Below are 20503 nucleotides of genomic sequence, written 5' to 3' on the forward strand. Positions count from 1 at the left end.
ATTATATTGTGGGTGGAAAAACACATGTTTTAAAGCAGCATTAGTTGTTAATTACATTTTTATCTCAAATGTATATTGAAATATTAAACATAAAAAAATTAGAATATTCAACATAAATGTACAACTAAGATTAGAACATATTCCATTAATTCTCTTTAAAAACAAGCTTCGTATGAAATAAATTCATAATAACAGTGAATGACATAATATGATTATTGATCCAAATTTATTCAAGAAAACCGAAAGACTTAAACTTAAGGAATTTTAAGTTGGGAAACTATATAAATAGTTAACCATTCACGTTAATAAAAATTAATATATTAAATCACTAATAAAGTGATAGTTGTCTTTTCATTGGGATAATAATAAATTTAGCCATTTAATTTAATTCTAAAAATTTAGTTCTAATTCCATCAATTTAATTAATTTAACATTCAACTTTACACATTAGGTCAATTTAATCTTAATTCTTAAAATTTCAAAACAAAAAATAAACAACTTATAAAAATATTTAAAAATTCACTTTTCAAGAAAAAAACATACGAGATTTTATAAAAATACATACAAAATTATAAAAATATTTATCAATAAATGAATTTTTTTTCATTCTCTAACATGGCATGTATTAATTAAAATAATAATTTTATAAATAAAACAATTAAAGGATAAAAAAAGCATGAAGAAAACTTAACCAAATTCAATTTTTTTTAAACATTAATGACCACTACTTCAGGTTGAGTAAAAAACTATAGCCTAAGGTCAAAAAAGATAATAATTAATATTTTTAGGTTGATTGGGGGATATATAGGTAAGAATGATGTTTTAGAGACTCATGGAAAGCCATGTTGAATCGTTGATAGCTCCACAACTTATTCCTAATTCGATGACACAATGATGGGAAATATGAAAATCTAAAAGTTCAGAATAAGGGTTATTAATGCCCATGGTTATAGGTAAAGATGGCGTCTGGTGCTCAAAAAATTTGACTAGGACTAAGGAACAATGTTAAACATATAATAAATAATTTATTATTACAAAATAAAACTAAGAAAAAGGAAAAGTTTGAATATTGTTTGTGGGTTTTTTTAAATATTTTATTTATTAAATTATTGTTTTAATAAATAAATTCAAGTTAAAAAAAGTGTATTCAATCCTTTATAATTTTATATGTATTTTTATGAAATATTGTATACTTTTATTTGAGAAAATAAAATTTTGAATAATTTTTAATTTTTAAGAATCAAGATTAAAGTGATAAAATGTATAAAGTTGATAGTTAAATTTGTTGAGTTTTTTAGAGTTAAGACCAAATCGGTAAAATCTAAAAAAATTGAAAAGATATATTTGTTATTATGCCAAAGAAAAAATAGTAATGTCGGCAGTTCATTAGTGATTTAACGAATGAATGATAAAAAAAAAGTAAGAATGGAATATGGAAGTAATAGATAGTATATGGAAGTAATAGATAGTACATAGTTTCGTTGGTTAAATGATGTTATGGAATAGATCAATAATGTGTTAAATGACATTATTACCTTTAAATTAAATAATAATATTTTTATTATTATATTATTAAATATTTATATAAATTAATATAATATAATTCATAAAAAACAATATAAATTTAATATTACAATTAAAAATATAATTTAGTAATATACATTATAATATATTTAATAGTATAATAGTATAATATATTATTTATAAAAATATGATTTATATAATAATAACTTTATGAGTATTATATCAAAAATAATATTTGAAGATAAATAGTTTAACAATTTATATTTAATAATAAAAAGCATTGTTTAACAATAAATTTAGTTTTTTCAATTTAAAAATAAATCTAAAATTAATATTTGAAATTATTTTATTATATCTAAATATTTAGAAATATTATTAAAAACTTACCAATAGAAGTCTCAAATTTTGAAAACGAGAGGAAAAATTTAAGGGTTGTTTATTCTCTCTGCCACAATGGTAGTTTCTCTCTAAATCGATCTGCTAGGGTAGCAGGTTTCGATTAGAACTCTTATTTTTCTAGGTTTTTTAGGGACTGGATATCCGACGTTTGGGTAGTACAACCTTGATTGATTGAGAAGTAGAAGCTTTATTTTGACTAACCGCCGAATCAGATTGATGGAGGACGGTTTAGCAAATCTGAAGATACCTGGTGGGGTGTTTCTTGACAGCATTGGTGGTAAATTTTCAGGCCATGAAGGATATGTTGGCTAATGTTTAACATCTGATTGGAGGCATAGTTATCTCATATTTGGGAGAGAAGAGATTTCTGTTTAAATTATTTCATGAGGTGGACATTGAGAGGGTGATAAAGGGAGCATCATGGATTTTTAATGATCATCTGTTGGGTTTTCAAGGCTAGTGAAGAAGAGGACCCGATGGAGGTGCCATTGACTTATTCCTTTTTCTGGGTTCAAGTTCACGATTTGTTGCCGGAGATGATGTCGAAGGTAGTAGCCAAGCAATTTGGTGATTTTATTGGATCCTTTATTGAATATGATATGAAGTAAATAAGGAAGGGATATCAAAATTATATAAGAATACGAGCATTAGTGGATGTAAGGGTCTCCTTGAAAAAAATGAAGAAATTAATGACACCGAGTGGAAAATAGTTCTATGCTAAATTCCAATATGAGAGATTGACCTTATTTTGCTTCTTATGTAGTCGACTGGGCCATGAGGATAATTTTTGTCTGCTACTAATTAAAAGTAAAGGGCAGGAACTCAAATTAAGATGGGATATTTCCTTGAAGATGCAAGAAAGGAGATTAAATTTACCCATAAGTGTATAGCTAAGGAAGGATGTTGGGAGTAGATTGAGAGGAAGCAGGTTTGGCAGAATAAAGCAAAGCAGAAGAAGAAGGAAGAGTGAACATGTGAACCCACAATTTGAGAGGGGGCGGCACGTGAACCCAATCCTAGGTTTTAAATTAGAATGAAGAACAAAATGAGCTTTGGGGGGTGAGAATCAGTATATAGAAGATCCAAAGGAGAGATTGAGAACGCAAGAGGAAGAGGATAGGATATTAGAGGAGATGGAAAGGAAGAAGAGATAGAGTGTTAATGGGACGTCCAGATTCGGAGGATAGGACAGATTCAATGGATTGCTTGAGGGGTCAAGGGCTAGTCAACCAAAAAAAGAGATCGGTAGTCGCCAAGAGGTCGACTGACCATCAACAATGAAAATCTTCTGTTAGAATGTCCGAGGATTAGGGGGTCCTCGGACTCGTAAGAGTTTTCAGCATGTGCTGAAAGCCAATCATCCCCACATAGTCTTCTTGATGGAGACCAAGCTAAATTGTAGAAGGATGGAGCGTGTTAAGCGAAGTTGTGATTATTGTAATGGGATTGATATACCGACAGAGAGTACCAGAGGCGGGTTGAGTTTAGGATGGATGGAAAGAAATAAAGTTAGTTTAAGAAGTTTTTCTAATACTCATATTGATGTTGAGATGGATGATGAGTCAGTAAGAAGAAAATGAAAATTTACAAATTTTTATGATTCTACCGATATTCGGCTTAAGAGACGACTTGGAACCTATTAAAGTCATTAGGGCAGGATTCGAGGCTCCCATGGATAGTGGGTGGGGATTTCAATAAAATTTTATATTCATTTGAGAAGAAAGGAGGAGTGGCAAGAGATGGGGAGCGAATGAGAGCCTTTCAGAGGAGCGTTGGATCAATGTTAATTAGAAGATGTAGGATTCGTTAGTCCTTGGTATACTTGGGAGAGGTAACTTTGAGAATAACAATATAAGGGAGAGGCTTGATCGCTTTGTGGCTAATATGGAATGGTGGGAGTTATTTCTTAAATATAGGGTCAAGTATTTGGGACATTCATTTTTGGATCATTTTCTTTTGCTATTGAAAAAGGAGCTTGATGATCAGAGGTCCCAAGTAAAATATTTCTGATTTGAACAGTGGTGGTTATTAGAGGAATCATGCAAAAAAATATACGAGGCTTATGAGAGGGAAATGATATGAATGTCTCAAAGTGGCTTGAAACGTTAGGGAATGGCCTAATGCGGTGGGCGGGTAAGCTAAGAAGGAAAAAAATTGGAAAGATAAAGGACTTGGAGGAAAAGTTGGATAAGCTCAATGAGGAGGAATGAACGAACACTATTCTTGGTGATCTAATTGAAACAAAGCTAAAATTCAACATGGAAATTGATAAGACGGAGTTATATTAGGAGCAAAGGGCAAGGGAAAATTGGCTAAAAAATGGAGACCGAAATACAATATTCTTACATAGGTTTACTTCACAGAGGTAGAATAAACCATATCAAGGAACTTGAACAGGAGGATGGTTCGCTTGCGACAAATAAAAAGAAAATGGTCGAAATAGCGAAGAAGCACTTTTCTAATCTATTCATATCGGAAGGAATGGGAGAAGTGATGGGTGGTCTTAGGGGCGTTGGGAAATGCATAACAGAAGCAATAAATAGGAAGTTAACAACGGAATACAAAATTGAGGAGGTCTTACCAACATTGAAAGAGATGGCCCCATAGAGGATGATGGATTCCTTACTCTATTTTTTCAAAAATTTTGGCATATTATTGGAAAAAATGTGGAGGAATTCCGCCTCAGCATCCTCAACAAAGAGAAGTCTTTGGAAGGTATTAATTTTACTCTCATTGTGTTAATTTCGAAAATTTCTAGGCCAAATAATTTAAAAGACTTTAGACCTATTAGCCTTTGTTCAGTCTTACATAAAATTATATCAAAGAGGTGGGTAATTGCTTTTAGAAAGTGTTTGATGATTGCACAGATAAAGCACAGAGTACGTTTGTACCAGGAAGAATGGTCACTGATAATGTACTCCTCGCTTATGAGATTTTACATATGTTAAAACAAAAGACATTGAGGAAGAAATGCTCTTTTGCACTTAAGCTCGATATGAGCAAGGCATATGACCAGGTGGAATAGAGATTCACAGAAGAGATGATGGTGAGAATGGGCTTTGATGTGAAGTGGATTAATTTCATAATGAGGTGTATTAATATCGTTTCTTACTCAATTTGTTTAACTGGAGAAAGAGGTGAGAAGTTTAGGCCAAATAGAGGGATAAAATAAACCCTTTTAGCCCTTATCCATTTCTAATTTGTGGGGAGGGACTATCAGCGTTAATGAGAATGGCGAATAATGAAGGAAAAATAAAATGAGTGAAAGTAAGCAAAAGAGACTCGGAGATAACACATCTGCTATTTGCGAATGATTGTATTTTGTTCAGAGAGGCTACGATGCGATACAGAAGAGGAGTTTCTAGGGCCTAAAGGACATGATGGCTAAACGTCTGAATAACTAGTGCGTTAAAACATTGTTGCAAGGTGGAAAAGAGGTATTTATTAAAAACGTGTTACAGTCAATCCCAACCTATGCTATGTCATGTTCCTGTTACCTAATTCATTATGTAGAGAAATGGGGCAGATTATTAGTAAATTTTGGTGGCAAAAATAGAAAGGCAATAGAGGAATGCATTAGTGCAGTTGGAGTAAATTAAGCACGTTAAAGGAGGACAGTGGGATGGATTTCTGAAATTTGTCTGAATTTAATATGGCTTTTCTCGTAAAACGAAGCTGGCGTTTATTGGAGTATCTAGATTCATTATTAGCAAAGACTTTAAAGGCTAAATATTATCCAAGCACAGACTTCATGCAAGCAGAGTTAGGAAATTACCCTTCGTATACTTGGGAGGAGTATTTAGGCAACGAGGAAAGGCTGTTTTACCCAAATAACCCAAAAAAATATTATATTTACAAAAATAACCCAAGTTTAAAAATAATCACCAAAATAACTTAAAATGAACAGTACCCACTCTTTTTTTGCACCAATGTTGGCTAATCATTGTGTCAGACTTAAAAAAATTATTTTTTTGGGTTCTGGCCTGTCAATGGCCGGAACCCATGTATTTTTTTTTAAAAATTGTGTAATACTGAAATACGGATATACGAAAAAGAAAAAACAAAAAAAAAATTTGGGTGCTGGCCTCTCAATGGCCGGCACCCAGTACACAGTACAAAAAAAATTTTATTTTTTTTCGTGTCAGAATCAGATAAAAAAATACAAAAAAAAATAAAAAAAAAATTTTGGGTGTTGGCCTGTCAATGGCCGGCACCCAGTACACAGTACAAAGAAAAAAATTATTTTTTTTCGTGTCAGAATCAGATAAAAAAATACGAAAAAATTAAAAAAAAATTTTGGGTGCTGGCCTGTCAATGGCTGGCACCCAGTACACAGTACAAAGAAAACAAAATTTATTTTTTTTTCGTGTCAGAATCAGATAAAAAAATACAAAAAAAATAAATAAAAAAATTTTGGGTGCTGGCCTGTCAATGGCCGGCACCCAGTACAAATTTAAAAAAAAAATTCGTGTCAGAGTCATATATAAATTTACAAAAAATATGCGCTATTAATAGATAGATCGAGTTCTTAGAGGATACACTAAGTGGACTTTAATCAAAGATGCAAGAATTAAAGAAATAAGTTTTAAATTCTGTCATAGAAATTCTGAAAAAAGTTTATCCTTAATGTATCGAAAAATATGCGCTATTAATCACACAATTATCTAGAAATTGCAAACATTTAGATTTTGTTCACATATTAATTGCCTTGTTTTTTTTTTCTATTTCCTCCTATTTACTATTACAAAATTAAAATCCCCCAAGTCGTATATATTTTTTGTAAATTTAAAATTTAGTTTGTATATTTCTATTTCTAAGAATTTAGTCCTAATATTTTTAAATATTAGGAAGTCATATATTCAAACAAATAATTATGTTAGATTCATTAAATAAATATTAAAAAATAAAAATGTAAAAATAAAAAGAATATTTACATAATAAATTATAAGAAAGTACAAATTAACATAAAAAATTTAAAATTGTCGCGATCCTGGGGACGTGCCCGGCGCTGGCGTGTAACGATCCGGTTGCCTCCATCGGCGATGCCGTGCATCTTGCTGAGGCGTTTGATAATGGCTCGGTCCAGAGTCCTGTGTCACTTCCGGTGTAGTAAAAAACGTGGAATAATTATATTCACCATAATCGGGACTTAATTAGTATTGCGTGACCGGAGGTGCCGATGGAAAAATATCCTCAGTGGTGGGCGTATGTGCTTCGGGTTGGAAGTCTGGGTGGTATGAGGATGACGATCCGGATCGTGTCGGATGTTGACGGCCATTGACACGAAAAAAAATCTATCTGATTCTGACACGAAAAAAAAAAATTTCTTTGTACTGTGTACTGGGTGCCGGCCATTGACAGGCCAGCACCCAAATTTTTTTTTTATTTTTTTCGTATTTTTTTATCTGATTCTGACACGAAAAAAAAATTAATTTTTTTTTGTACTGTGTACTGGGTGCCGGCCATTGACAGGCCAGCACCAAAAATTTTTTTTTGTTTTTTTCTTTTTCGTACATCCGTATTTCAGTATTACACAATTTTTTTAAAAAAATACATGAGTTCCGACCATTGACAGGCCAGAACCCAAAAAAATAATGTTTTTAAGTCTAACAAAATGATTAGCCAATCATTGGTGCAAAAAAAGAGTGGATACTGTTAATTTTAGATTATTTTAGTGATTGTTTTTAAACTTAGGTTATTTTTGTAAATATAATATTTTTTGGGGTTATTTGGGTAAAACAGCCTAAAACGAAGCTGGCGTTTATTGGAGTATCTAGATTCATTATTAGCAAAGACTTTAAAGGCTAAATATTATCCAAGCACAGACTTCATGTAAGCAGAGTTAGGAAATTACCCTTCGTATACCTGGAGGAGTATTTAGGCAACGAGGAAAGTCTTGCATGATGGAATGACTTGTAAAGTTGGTAATAGTGAAAGCATATCAATTTGGCATGATGCCTAGGTCCCTGGATTGGAAAAGCAAAGAATTTAGGAATCATTCAGGGATAATAATGTAATCAGAGTGGCAAATTTAATTTATTTGAATTCAAGTCAATAGAAGGACGAAATTATTACCAGACTATTCATTAATAATGAGGCAGAGGCAATCCTAGTCATCCATTTGGCAAAACACCCGCGTGAAGACAGAAGAGTTTGGAGTGGTGAACCAACCGGGGAATACACAACATGAAGTGGATACAAAAGTTTATTGAAGAAAAATAAAAACCCAGAAATGACCAACAATGAAGATACAAGCAGAGCATATTATAACAATCTTTGGCAGACAGATTTGCCAAAAAAGATTAAAATTACAAATTGGAGAATATACAACAATTATATCCCTACGTTTGGAATTCTATGCTTTAGAAGAGTCAGTAATTCGGCGTTGTGTCCGAGACGCAGGGAGGGAACAGAGGCTTTGGAACATGTGATTAGAGACTATTCTGCAATAAAGAAAATTTGGTCAGAACTAGGGTTTAGGATGCTGGGGGAAGCACTGAATGAGAATTTACAGACATAGATAAGGAATCAACTTACTAGAATGACAACCCAGCAAAAACAACTCCTTTTTGGTGCCATATGGGAGATTTGGATGGGATAAAACTGAGTTTTGCATGAAAAAATACAACAGTCAGCCATAAAAACAGTACGATTTATTAAAAAGTATATAAAAGAATGGTCGTTAGTACAAAATAACATTCTAGGGTAGAAAAGTGACAGTGAATGCTGGAAACTATAGGACCATAGTATTACCAAAATAAACTTTGATAAGGCCTATAATAAATAAAGGAAAAGATCATAACGAGCATAATTTGCAGAAACTCAAAAGGTAAAAATTTGGGCGTCAAAATGACAGTTAATGAACGAGTACCTACACCCTTCGCCGCAGAGGTGCTAGCCCTTTTGCAAGTAGTACAGGTGGGATTAGATCTAAGACTCCGACAAGTAGTCATCGAAGGAGATGCACTCAGTATTGTACAATGAGTTCAGGCATCAAAAGAGGATCAGTCAGTGTTGTGTTCATACATACAAGATATACAAATACTAAGCAGAAGATTTAAAGAGTGTCAGTTTCAGAAAATCTCTAGATCTGGTAACGGAGTTGCACATGAACTTACAAGAGTAACAATGGAGAGTCTAAGGAACACTGATCTAGAGAACTGATTATCAAGGAAGGCGCTACTGGCACTGGAGGAAGATAAGAGGAAACTGGCAACGCTTGAAAGAGAAGAAAGGCCTGAAAGGCATGGACACGAAAAAATGAAATACCAAGGAGCAATCGAAGAAAATATTCACCGAAAGAGTGGTTGTTGAAGGGGTATTATGAAAAATAGGGCATGTGAAATGACAAAAGAGAGGAACTTGAAAGGGATACTGAAGAAGGAAGAGGTAGTCAATGTAAGAGTCTTGGGAACTGATAGTGGGTAATCAAGTATCTAGAAAATGGTAGAGGCTACCTCAGGTAAGATTTTGGGCATTGGGGGTAACGAAATGGGGCCTGGTGGGTTTAGCTGATTTCTAGTTATTGGGTCAGGTTAGGTGTAAGAGCCTGTTTACTGTAAAATCAGAACAATAATTTTTGGACCACAAATCTGAAGTCGAAAAAATTTATTTTTATTATTATTTTATGTTCTAATATATGATAGAAATATAGTATAAAAATTTCGTTAAGAAATTTCACCGTTTACATACCTAATTTGATGAAAAGGACTAAATTGCATTAAGTGCAAAAGTTGAGTTCTAATAGCTAAAGGTATTAAATAGCTATAGAATTTTAAATTGGAGGTCCTTCTATAGTAAATAGACCATTAAATTGCTTAGTGGTTAAGCATGAATAGTCATCATTGGAAATTTCATGAAACATTAAGGTTAATTTTGGAAATTATCAATTAAAGTGATATTAAATAAAATAAAATAAAATCTATTATCATCATCTACCACCCAAAAAAAAAGAGAAAACCTAGCCATGGAAGCTTGAGATATTAGCAAACTTTTTTTTTGCTTAATTAGGTATGTATTCTTGTCCCGTTTTTGATGATTTCTATGTTTCCAAGATCGTAGTAGCTTAATTTAGCTAGCTCGGGGATTAATTTGTAAAACTGATAAAGTATTAGGGTATTTCCATTAATGATTATGCTTGAATTTTGAAGCTTTATGATAGAAAATGAAAGGTTGTTATTAGATAAACAATTTTTGTAAAGAGAATTTTGATGAAATTATCAATTAGGGATTAAATTGAAAAAGATGATAAATTTATGGTAAAATTGTGAAATTATGAATTATGTGGGCTGCTATTAATATGTATAAAAATTGACTAGGCTTGTGTAAGGATTAAATTGCATGGAAGTCATTTTCCGAGCCTATGGACTAAATTGTAATAAATTAAAAGTATAAGGGCAAAATAGTAATTTTTCAAAAATGTGTGTTGGACTAAATTGAATATGAATTATATTGAATTGAGTTAAATTCATTCGTATAGATCCGGTTAGACCTAATACGGAGTTAGATCGAAGCAAAGGAAAAATATCGGATCAGTCGCCTTCGTATCTACATAAACTTGTCAAGGTAAGTTCGTGTAATTAAATTGTATATTAATAAGTGTTAAATTGAATTATTATTTGTGAATTGTACAATTGCCATGAATAAATACCGTTTGTATATTTGATGATTACTGAGTCCCGTGTGAACCTTATGAAATTCGTAGGATACAAATGACATGTCATTAGGGTTACCGATTTGGTTGGGGTCTTGCATGTGTTGCGGACACACCAAAGCTCATATGAGCTTCCCGTTATACAACTCGCATGAGCTTCCCATTATTTAGCTCACATGAGCTTCTCGTTATTCAGCTCGGAAGAGCTTCCCGTTTACAGCTCGTATAAGCATACATGAATATGAATTGACGGATTACAGTTCAGTACACGTTGTGTGTATAACCCGTGTATCCAACGATATTCTAAATGGTTCAACGGGCACAGTTCTGTTATGAAATCATATGAGTTTGATATAAACTATTACCAGTATATAAATGAAACATGATTATTTGATGAATTCAACCATGTGTGTTGGATTTTATATGTGATTTTCATGGCTAATATGTTGGTGATCATGTGTTTAGGCTTTTGGCCAAATTGTCTGAGATATGCTATGTTTACTTTCCAATTACATGGATATATGGTAAGTTAAATTCTGTATTATACGAACTTACTAAGCTTAAATGTTTACCCTGTGTTATTTTCCATGTTTTATAGTAATTCGGAAGCTCATTTTGGTTAGAAGCTGGCCGGTGCTATTTTACACTATCCATCGGCTCTTTTGGTACTTTCAATAAATTAATTCCGGTTATAATGACATGTATAGGATATTTTAGCCAATGTTGATATATGAATGTTTCGTTGAGACAAACCATTTGAATGTCTTGTGTTTAATATATTTTGATGTGTTTTGTAACATATTTAATGTGTGTTTGATATGAACATTATATGATGTGAAATGTTTGAAATTTTTGTCTATTTGTTTTGTAAACTCCAGTAATACTCCGTAACCTTATTCTAGCGACGGATTTAGGTTAGGGGTGTTACATTAGGAATGATTTTTCTTAGGAATAGTAGATCAAATTTTTGTAGGCTTAATTTATTTCTTTTCTTTGTACAAAACTTCTAACCAGGACCATTTTTTAATACAAAGTCCTAGATTCTATTTCATCCACAAATTTCTAACCAGGACCATTTTTTAATTGTCATTGTCAATCATTGTTAGGGCTTCATGGAATTTCATCCACAAATTTCTCATAACCTCCGCTTTCCTATTTTCTATGTTGTACGAAATTTATCTTGATTTGGTTTTAAATGATGGGGTAAAATTGAAAAGGAATTATATGTTATTTGTTATTGAATGGAATAATATGAATATCAATTAAAGAATTCATTGAGTCAAATTACAAAATAATAATTCCCTCAGGATGAATTGACTACTCATACCAACCAAAAGTATTGTAAATTTCAATAACATTAATCACTAAAACTTAAGTGACCAAAACAGATACACACTAATAATTGGATTAATAGTTATTTTAGAAAAAAATCATTAATTTTTATTATTTATTATTTTGCCAAAAGAAAATGGTTATGTTTAGGGGTGAGCATTCGATCGAATCGAATCGAAAATTTTCGAGTTAATCGAGTTTTCGAATCTCATTTTATCATCCTAACTTTATTTGAAGTTTTTTCGAATCGAGTCGAGTGAGATGGAATTCAAATCGAATCGAATATATTTGTTCAAGTTAAATTTTAAAAAATAATTTTGGGTCCTTGTAACCATTGCCACCCATCGTAATAAAATTTATCCACCTTAATCAAAATTTTTATTAACTTTCATCACCTCATAATTTATTTATTAATTTTTTATATACTAGTTAGCTTCTTTGCTTGCTTAGTTGTTTCAATTATCTTCAGATTCTTGTCACTATATATTTTGGAATTAAAAAATATATTAAATATAAAAATATAATTTTTTAATAAAAATTATTTTAAAAATAAAATGTGAAATTGATACCAATATAAAATTTTAACACGAATATTTTATGGCATAATTAATAATTCAATTTTAATATAAATATTCAATATGACTAAACAATTCAATAATATAAATAATATAAAATGTGAAATTTAATTTAATAATATAAATAGTAGATATAAATAAAATTATTACTATTTATGTTTAGTGATTTTTTTGGGGATAATTTTGATTTTTTTATTTGAGAGCAAAGGGTGAGAAGTAAAAGTTTAGGGGAAAAATAAAAAGTTTTGGAGAATAAAAGTTGGAGGAAAAGTAAATAGGGGGAGTAAAATTTTGAAGGGAAAATATTAAAAAAAAATTGGAGGGGAGAGGGTTTGGGATAGATGGGAGGTAGGATGGGAAGGAAATAAAAGTTTTAGGGGAAAAGTGAGAGGAAGTAAAAATTTTGGAGAAAAATAAAAAGTTTTGAAGGTTTTTGAGAGTAAAATTTTGAGAAAAAGTAAATGGGAGAGTAAAATTTTGGTGAAAAATAGATTTTGGGTAGACTGAGGGATTGAAAGGGAAGGGGAGTAAAAGTTTTGGGAAAAAGTGAGAAGGAGTAAAAGTTTTGAAGGAAAAGTAAAAAGGTTTGAAAGTTTGGGGTAAAAATGTAAAATATTATAGTTTGATATTCGAATTATTCGAGTTATTCGAATTCGAAAACTCAACTCGATTTGAACTCGAAATTTGAAAAAAAAATTCGAGTTGATTCGAATAACTCGATTAACTCGAATAACTCAATTCGTTTAACTCAAAATTCAAATTTTTTTTTTAATTTTTTCGAATCGAATCAAGTTTTGCTCACCTCTAGTTATGTTGGTGGTTTAGTGAGTATGACATAAGGCAGTACTTTATTGTTTTATCGTGAATGAAAATCAAAGCCAATAGAAGGTTTATGGCTAATTTGGATGGGCGGTGTGTTTACCTCCGGTGAGGCTAAAAATAGCGGTGGCGGTGAGATTAGTTACTGTAGCAGTGAGATTGGATACTGTAACGATGAGATTAGAAACAATAGTGGAGTGTGTGTTTAGATTCAAACGCAGCTGTAGCTGTGAGGTGAGAATAAGAAATGACTATTAAAGACATCAGATTAGAATTAATATATAATAAATGTTATTTAAATTATTTTACTTTTTTTAAATTATTAAAATATGTGAATTTATAAATTCATTTAATAAAATACACTACATATATTTTTTTATTTCTAGAATACACTACATATATTTTTTATTTTGAAAATACAATACATATATTTTTTTTATTTTTAAAATACACTACATGTATTTTTTTATTTTTAAAATCCATTACATATATTTTTTTATTTTTAAAATTTTAAATACAATGAAATCCCATCTCCCCTCTTCCATCATTCCCCTCTTCCACCGTATCCTTCTCCCATTTCCCATTCCCATTTCCCATTCCACCGTGCCCTCCTCCCATTTCCATCTCCCCTCTTCCACCGTTCCCTCCTCCCATTCCCATTTCCCATTATCAACAATACCAACAGCAGCAGCAGTAACAACAGAAACAGCAACAAGGGTGTTATTGTCTTCTAAAAATATCTATTGCCCCAGCTACACCCAACTGATGCTTTTATCACCAGTCAGCTTAAGGCTGTCCAGTGCAGTAGAATTCCCTCACTGTGCTGGAAGCCTTGGCATCCAAAGGCTGTCTCAGTCCACCCCAGTGCAGTCAAGTTGATAATAAAGAGGAAAAAATTCAACGCGCTGCTGTGCGTTGGTATCCAAAGGGGCTCTTAGAATTGATAAGCAGTAAGCAGGAACTGTGAGAGTTATAGTTGTAATACAAGTATTTTAACCCCAGATCTATGTATCTATATTCAGTGTAACCTACCCAAATTCGGCTTTTTTCTTTTGAAACAAATCTGAAAAACCTAGTGTAACCAAAATGGCATGCAAATGCAGCGCAAACTTTCTATACCAGTTCGAGCTTCTCCTTGTCAAGAAGCTGTTGAGCCTAGTTGAACATGCATGTTACAGATTCAAAGCATTCTATGACAAAAATTCAAGCATCCTAAATATGCATTGCCACTCCATTCTTTACCCACAAAATGCAAAATAGGTAACCAGAATAATGAACCTCCATCCCAACATCAGACAACGAATTTTGACCTACAAACTTATAGAACAGGAAATGACAAGACAGTAAATTGTGCTACATTGTCTGCAAAAAAATACGGTTCTAACATCCCAAAAAGGAATCTCAGAGCAACATCAACTATATAGTCCAATAAAATTTTGTAACTGCTACCAAGCTTGCACTTTTCCTAGTGTACAATGTCATATTCATAGGTAAACAAGCTTGGAATTTCAAATAAATCCGCAATACAGAGAGGTACACTCACATGTTTTTCTAGAAAAAGAAATATAAAGAAAATGTGCAGGTTTCAATGCATTTATAAGTCTTAATATATAAAAAAATATTATGGGGGAACTCGATACCTAATTCAACTGCCGCATCATTCATCAACCTCCGCTCTAATCTCTCTTTGGAGCTCGTCTTTGTAGTCTTCGAAAGTACCAGGGAAAGTGTTCACCGTCCCATTATCTACCACCCAAATTTGACTCTTCTCTTCATCCTCGCAGACACGTGATATCAGCCTAGAGTCATGACTTACGAGGACAACTCCACCAGTAAACTCATCCAATGCATCAGCCAGGGCATCTATGCTTTGCATATCCAAATGGTTTGTGGGCTCATCCAATAGCAATATATGAGGTTTTGACATGGAAATCGAAGTGAAAACAACTCGAGCTTTCTGGCCTCCAGATAATTTTGCAATTGGAGTGAGGTGATTATGGCTGGGAAGTCCAAATTTCCCCAGCTTGGCCCGAACAGCCTCCTGCTTGCTGAGTCCCTCTTGATCTGGATGAAGACGAAGAAGATACTGCACAGGTGTCTCCTCCATTGTTAGCAGATCAACAAAGTGTTGAGAATACCTCCCAATCCTCAACTTCTGACTCCTTCGCACTTCACCCTCTGTTGGAACTAAATCACCAGCAATAAGATTCAAGAGAGTAGATTTACCAGCTCCATTAGGCCCAACAATGGCAACCCGAGTTCCCATATCAATACCCAAATCAACGTCTGAGAGCCTGAAATCCTCCCGATTAGGATAACTGAAGCTTACATTCATTATCTGCAAAAGAGGCGGCGTCAGTTCCGTAGGCTCAGGGAAGTGGAACTCCACACTGTAATCCCTCCACTTCTTCGGGGCCTCAGCTGGACGATCATCCTCATCGATCTTGCCCTTTCCCTTGTTCTTTGCTGCTTCTTTTGCTGCCGCAAACTTAGCTCGATCTTTTACCTTCTCCTGCTGAACTCGATTCCCTGACCTTTTAGCAGCTTTTACCTGCTTCTCATAAATTTCAAACTTCTTATTCATCTCTTTACGACGCTGCTCATACCCTGATTCAAAGTCATCAAAGTTTCCACGGTAGAACTGGAGCTTCATATCATGGAGATGAATAATTTCAGTGCAAACTGTATTGAGAAAATCTCGATCATGAGAAACAACCACCAATGTTTTCTTCCACCGATATAAATATTCCTCCAGCCAAAGTACAGCCCTAAGGTCAAGATGGTTAGTGGGCTCATCCAACAACAGAAGTGTTGGTTGTACAAAAAGTGCCCTGGCCAAAGATATTCTCATCCTCCATCCACCACTAAATGATCGTGTCGGACGACCTTGCATTGCTTTGGTGAAACCCAACCCAGCAAGAATCTTAGATGCCTGAGCTTCAGCAGCATCTGAACCCAAAATCTGCAACTTTTCGTACAGTTCTGCGAGCCTTTCTCCTGCATCATCTCCATTGAGGTCATTTTCATCCTCTCCATTAGAAGCAGAAGAATTTTGCAAAGCTGCAACTTCTTCCCGTAGCCTAAATAACTCTTCATTCGCAGAAACAACAGCCTGGAGGGCAGTTCTATCATCACCAACCACTTCCTGTTCAACCAAGAGCACATCAATATTTTTTGGAACTGGAATCTTCCTCCAAGCAAGAAGCTTTAACAAGGTAGACTTCCCCATCCCATTTGGTCCAACCAAACCATATCTTTTACCATGGGATATCTTAACCGAGGCATTCTTAAGAAGTTCTTTCCCACGAGCTGATACAGAGAAATTGTCTATGGTTATATCTTTGACATTAGCATCTGCATCATCCTCACCATCAAGGACAGAAGCCCGACTACCAATAACCACAGTGAAAGCATCATGATCATCTTTAAGGGCCTCTTGTTTTGCCAGCTCAGCAGCTTGGGTAGCAAGCATTTCCTTTTTCTCACGCTTCTTCAACTCCTTTTCACTTATGGAGGTATCAAGTGGCTTCAAGCTCAGCCTTTCTTGCCTGTTAGATTGAGTTTGTTCTTCCCCAGAGGGGTACTCATCCTCCTCATCTGATGGTGGGAGATCGATCCCATCAGTGTAAGATGAAACCTTTGGACCCTTTGCCTTGGGTTTAGTAGAAGTAGCCTTTTTTGGTTTCTCAGGTTTCTGGTCCATGCTAGCAAGCATAGCTGAAACAGAAAGTTTCTCTTTCTTCACATCTTTGCTGCCACCCTTAACTTTTGCGGCAGCACCACTCTCCTCTTGCTTTTTCTTTCCCATTGCAATAAACTCTGCTCATATAAAATGAATTAAAAAAAACCATTTAAACTCCATTAGTTGCTTTGTTGTTGTTTTAACACATCTTATTGGCTTTTTGTGCCTCAGAAGTTGGTGAAAAGGAAAAGCAATTAATAACAAATGAAATCATATTAGATTAGAACTGAATAAAATGTTTCTATACATATGAATCCAGCATCATATCGTAATTTATTATTGTGGGGTTGCTATTCTCTTTCTTACTAGTATGACTTATGATGCTTCAATAGAAGTACAATGGCCAAAATTGGATTTTCATAATTCAAACACTATGAACTAGATCCTGTCATTTATTATCGAGTTACTAAAGGAATCATAGGTCCTTCAAAACTTAATGAGTAATTTTTTTCTTTTATGTTCTAGCAGGTTGAAAAAAAATTTCTCTAAAATATTTATTCCTATAATAATTATAAATCAGATTTGAATCATTCAAATTGTATAATCTTAATCTTCTTATTTACAATTGAGCTAATATAGAATCAGAGGTCCTTCAAAACTCTTGTTAATGGTAATCTTTATTTTTGTGCAGGTTAATTTTAAAAAATTCTTTAAAATCGTTATACTGGTAACTAGTATAAATAGTATTTTCTTTTCATCATTCAATGTCTATAATCTTGTCAATGAGGCCTTGGCTCAATGGCAAAATTAAGACCTTGGGAGCTTTGAGGTCTCAGGTTCGAGTTTCACTCTCTGATCAAATTTATTCTAGTTAGTTTGAATTGAGTAAGTTGTTTTGTTATTTATTCAGTTCAGTGCTTATAATGATTGATTCTATTGAGATTGTTGTACCTTGCTATAATTTAATCTTATTAATTACTGTTAAGTTGCTATAAGAATCATAAGCCCTACATAACTTATGGGTAATCCCCTTTTTTGGTTCCAGAAGGTTGATTAATAAGTATCTATAGGAATTCGTAAATCCTAATTAGCATCAACAATTGCAAAACATCCTCACTGATGCGAACGGATTAATTAAATTTTCTTGAAGATGAACCACAAACAGGAAACGTACATCTAAAGGTTAAAATCAAAGTGTCAAAGTATTAGATCGCACAATTAAGAAGGGGAAAGAAAAAGAACAATTACGGACTACAAAAAACTAATCTAAAATCAAAGTCAGCTTAGATTCAAACCTTTCAGAATTGATCATAGTTTAGGAAGTACTAGAAACGATTATACCACATTATCTCAAACTATAATATTTTTTTTCTGAGCAACCCAAACAAATTTTCAATCAACATAATTAAAAAAATGAATCGATTCAAGAATATGAATTAGAAATTTCGATTAACGCAGAAAATCTCATGCATAAACAAAAGAAAATATATGAATGAATACAGAGAAAAAAATCACCTGAATTAAATATCTATTAGCTGAACCGAAGAAGGAAAACAGAAATTGAATCTTCAAAATCGAAAGTGATTAAAAATCAAAAGAGATGCCAAGAGAGCTTTGAAAATAATAGAATGAAAGCAGTGGGAAAAAATTGATCGATAATAGGGTTTCTCTGTAGGAGAAAGAGAATTTCTTTTCTTCTCTCTTCTTTTTTGCCCACTTAAATAAAATCGTAGCCGCCCTTTCGGTTTTCAGCCAAAAAATAAATGATAAATGGATAAAAATAAAAAAGTAAAAATTTGTATCGAACAGAAAATCTAAAAAGTGAGGCCCAAACTTGATAAGTTTAGTTGACAGTTAGGCCCAAATTTAAATTTCTCTCTTTTAGTACTTTTTGTTGTTCTTTTGCGCCTTTTAAGATGGTTAAATTCTGCCATTAATCTATGTACTTTGTGAGAGTTGTGGATTTAATCCCTATATTTAAATTTTGTCATTTTTAGTTTATTTATTTTTTAAATTTTAAAATGTTAATATTTACCAAACGATAGTTATTAAATTCATTAAGTTCTACTAACTCCAAAATCTAATTCAGTAAACATATTATGTATAATGCCATGTCAACTTGTTATTTCCACATGTTACTCTTTAAAAATTCAATTAATGGATTAAAAATTGTCATTTGCATCAAGACCAAAATTTCAAAATTCAAAAAACGTAAGGACTTAGAAGGATCCAATTGGAGAATTGGATTAAATCTACAACTATATGCAAAGTACAAGACTAATAACTGAATTTAATCAAACGTATCTAATTACTAATGTCGAAACCATTTTTTGAAAACAAAAAATTTAGGTTGTCGACTCTAAAAAATGAAAATTTGGGAGTCGCCACCAATCTTTTATTGAGGTGTGATTGGATCACCTAAAAAAAGGGCTTTGGTCTACGAGTTTTAGAAAAACAGATCCGGGAGTCAGTTACGTACGAGGAAGGATTAGCACCCTCGTAACGCCCAAAATTGGTACCTAGTTAATTAATTAGTATCTTAAGGTCGAGAATTTGGAAAAAAACGTAATCCTTAGCAAAACTTAAAAGGCTACGTATTAAGACCCTTATTATTTCAGAGAAAGAAGATACCAGACCCAATGCGTTAGGGCACAGCATTCTAATTTTCCCCAAAATGAATTGGGCCAAAATACTTATACAATAAAACTTTAAAAGAACATCCACTCATCCAAGATTTAAGAAATCACACCCAATACGTTAGGGCATGATTCCTCTAGAATCCCAAACTCGGAATATTTCTTTTACTTTAAAAGAACATCCACTTATCCAAGATTTAAGAAATCACACCCAATACGTTAGGGCACAATTCCTTTAAAATCCCAAACTCGGAATATTTCCTTTATTATTTTTAAAAAAAATCTTCATTTCGAGAAATCAATGCGTCACATCCAATACGTTAGGACACAACGTGTTGAATTCCCAATAATGAGTTTTTATTTTTTTTTGATTGAAGAGAAATGCTCGATTGTCGGATTTAACGAAGAAAATCGGAACCCAATACGCTAGGGCTAATTCCCTTGAAAATCCTAAATACGAACATTATCTCAATTTTTTAAAAAAATTTCTATCTTTAAATTTGAGTAAAAATTGATGTAACGTGATTTTATACATACAAATGCTATAATAATAATAACAATAATAAATACATCATCGACATAAAAATAATATAAGCAAATGAATAAAACGAAATAAAAAAGGGTAATCCATGACATGCAAAATATTAAATGTAAACACAATTATACAATGGATGGGATAGCAAACAAATAAATAATGATCAAAAGATGTACACATGGAAATTATGAAGATTAAAAATATACATATAATTTACAAATAAAATTTTAGGTTATAGAATTTATATATAAATACAACACATAATATACTTATGAAAATAAGGAAAAAAAATAAGTATGTTTTAAAAAAGAAAAAAAAGGTGAGTATTTTATCTGATACGAGTCACAA

General features: G+C 32.7%; 1 protein-coding gene and 1 long non-coding RNA gene across 2 annotated transcripts; both read right to left on the reverse strand.

The window, feature by feature from the left end:
- Window positions 1-6816: 6816 nt before the first annotated feature.
- On the reverse strand, window positions 6817-9378 carry LOC107954334 (uncharacterized). Its single transcript, XR_001699503.2, has 4 exons — window positions 8795-9378; window positions 8461-8526; window positions 7999-8366; window positions 6817-7889 (listed from the first exon to the last, which is right to left on the reverse strand). It is a non-coding gene; the product is annotated as an uncharacterized lncRNA (long non-coding RNA).
- A 5325-nt stretch (window positions 9379-14703) lies between these two features.
- Window positions 14704-18748, reverse strand: LOC107954333 (ABC transporter F family member 4). Its single transcript, XM_016889869.2, has 2 exons — window positions 18500-18748; window positions 14704-17121 (listed from the first exon to the last, which is right to left on the reverse strand). Exon 2 carries the CDS (start codon window positions 17108-17110, stop codon window positions 14960-14962), a length of 2151 nt encoding a protein of 716 aa, XP_016745358.2. The 5' UTR covers window positions 17111-17121; window positions 18500-18748; the 3' UTR covers window positions 14704-14959.
- Between the last annotated feature and the right edge of the window lie 1755 nt (window positions 18749-20503).

This window comes from Gossypium hirsutum, chromosome D07 (genome assembly GCF_007990345.1).
Source record: "Gossypium hirsutum isolate 1008001.06 chromosome D07, Gossypium_hirsutum_v2.1, whole genome shotgun sequence".
NCBI classification, from domain to species: Eukaryota; Viridiplantae; Streptophyta; class Magnoliopsida; order Malvales; family Malvaceae; genus Gossypium; species Gossypium hirsutum.

What these genes read in the sequence shown, in the direction of transcription:
- LOC107954333 (XM_016889869.2), bottom strand. Translation starts at nt 17,110, where the DNA reads ATGGGAAAGAAAAAGCAAGAGGAGAGTGGTGCTGCCGCAAAAGTTAAG.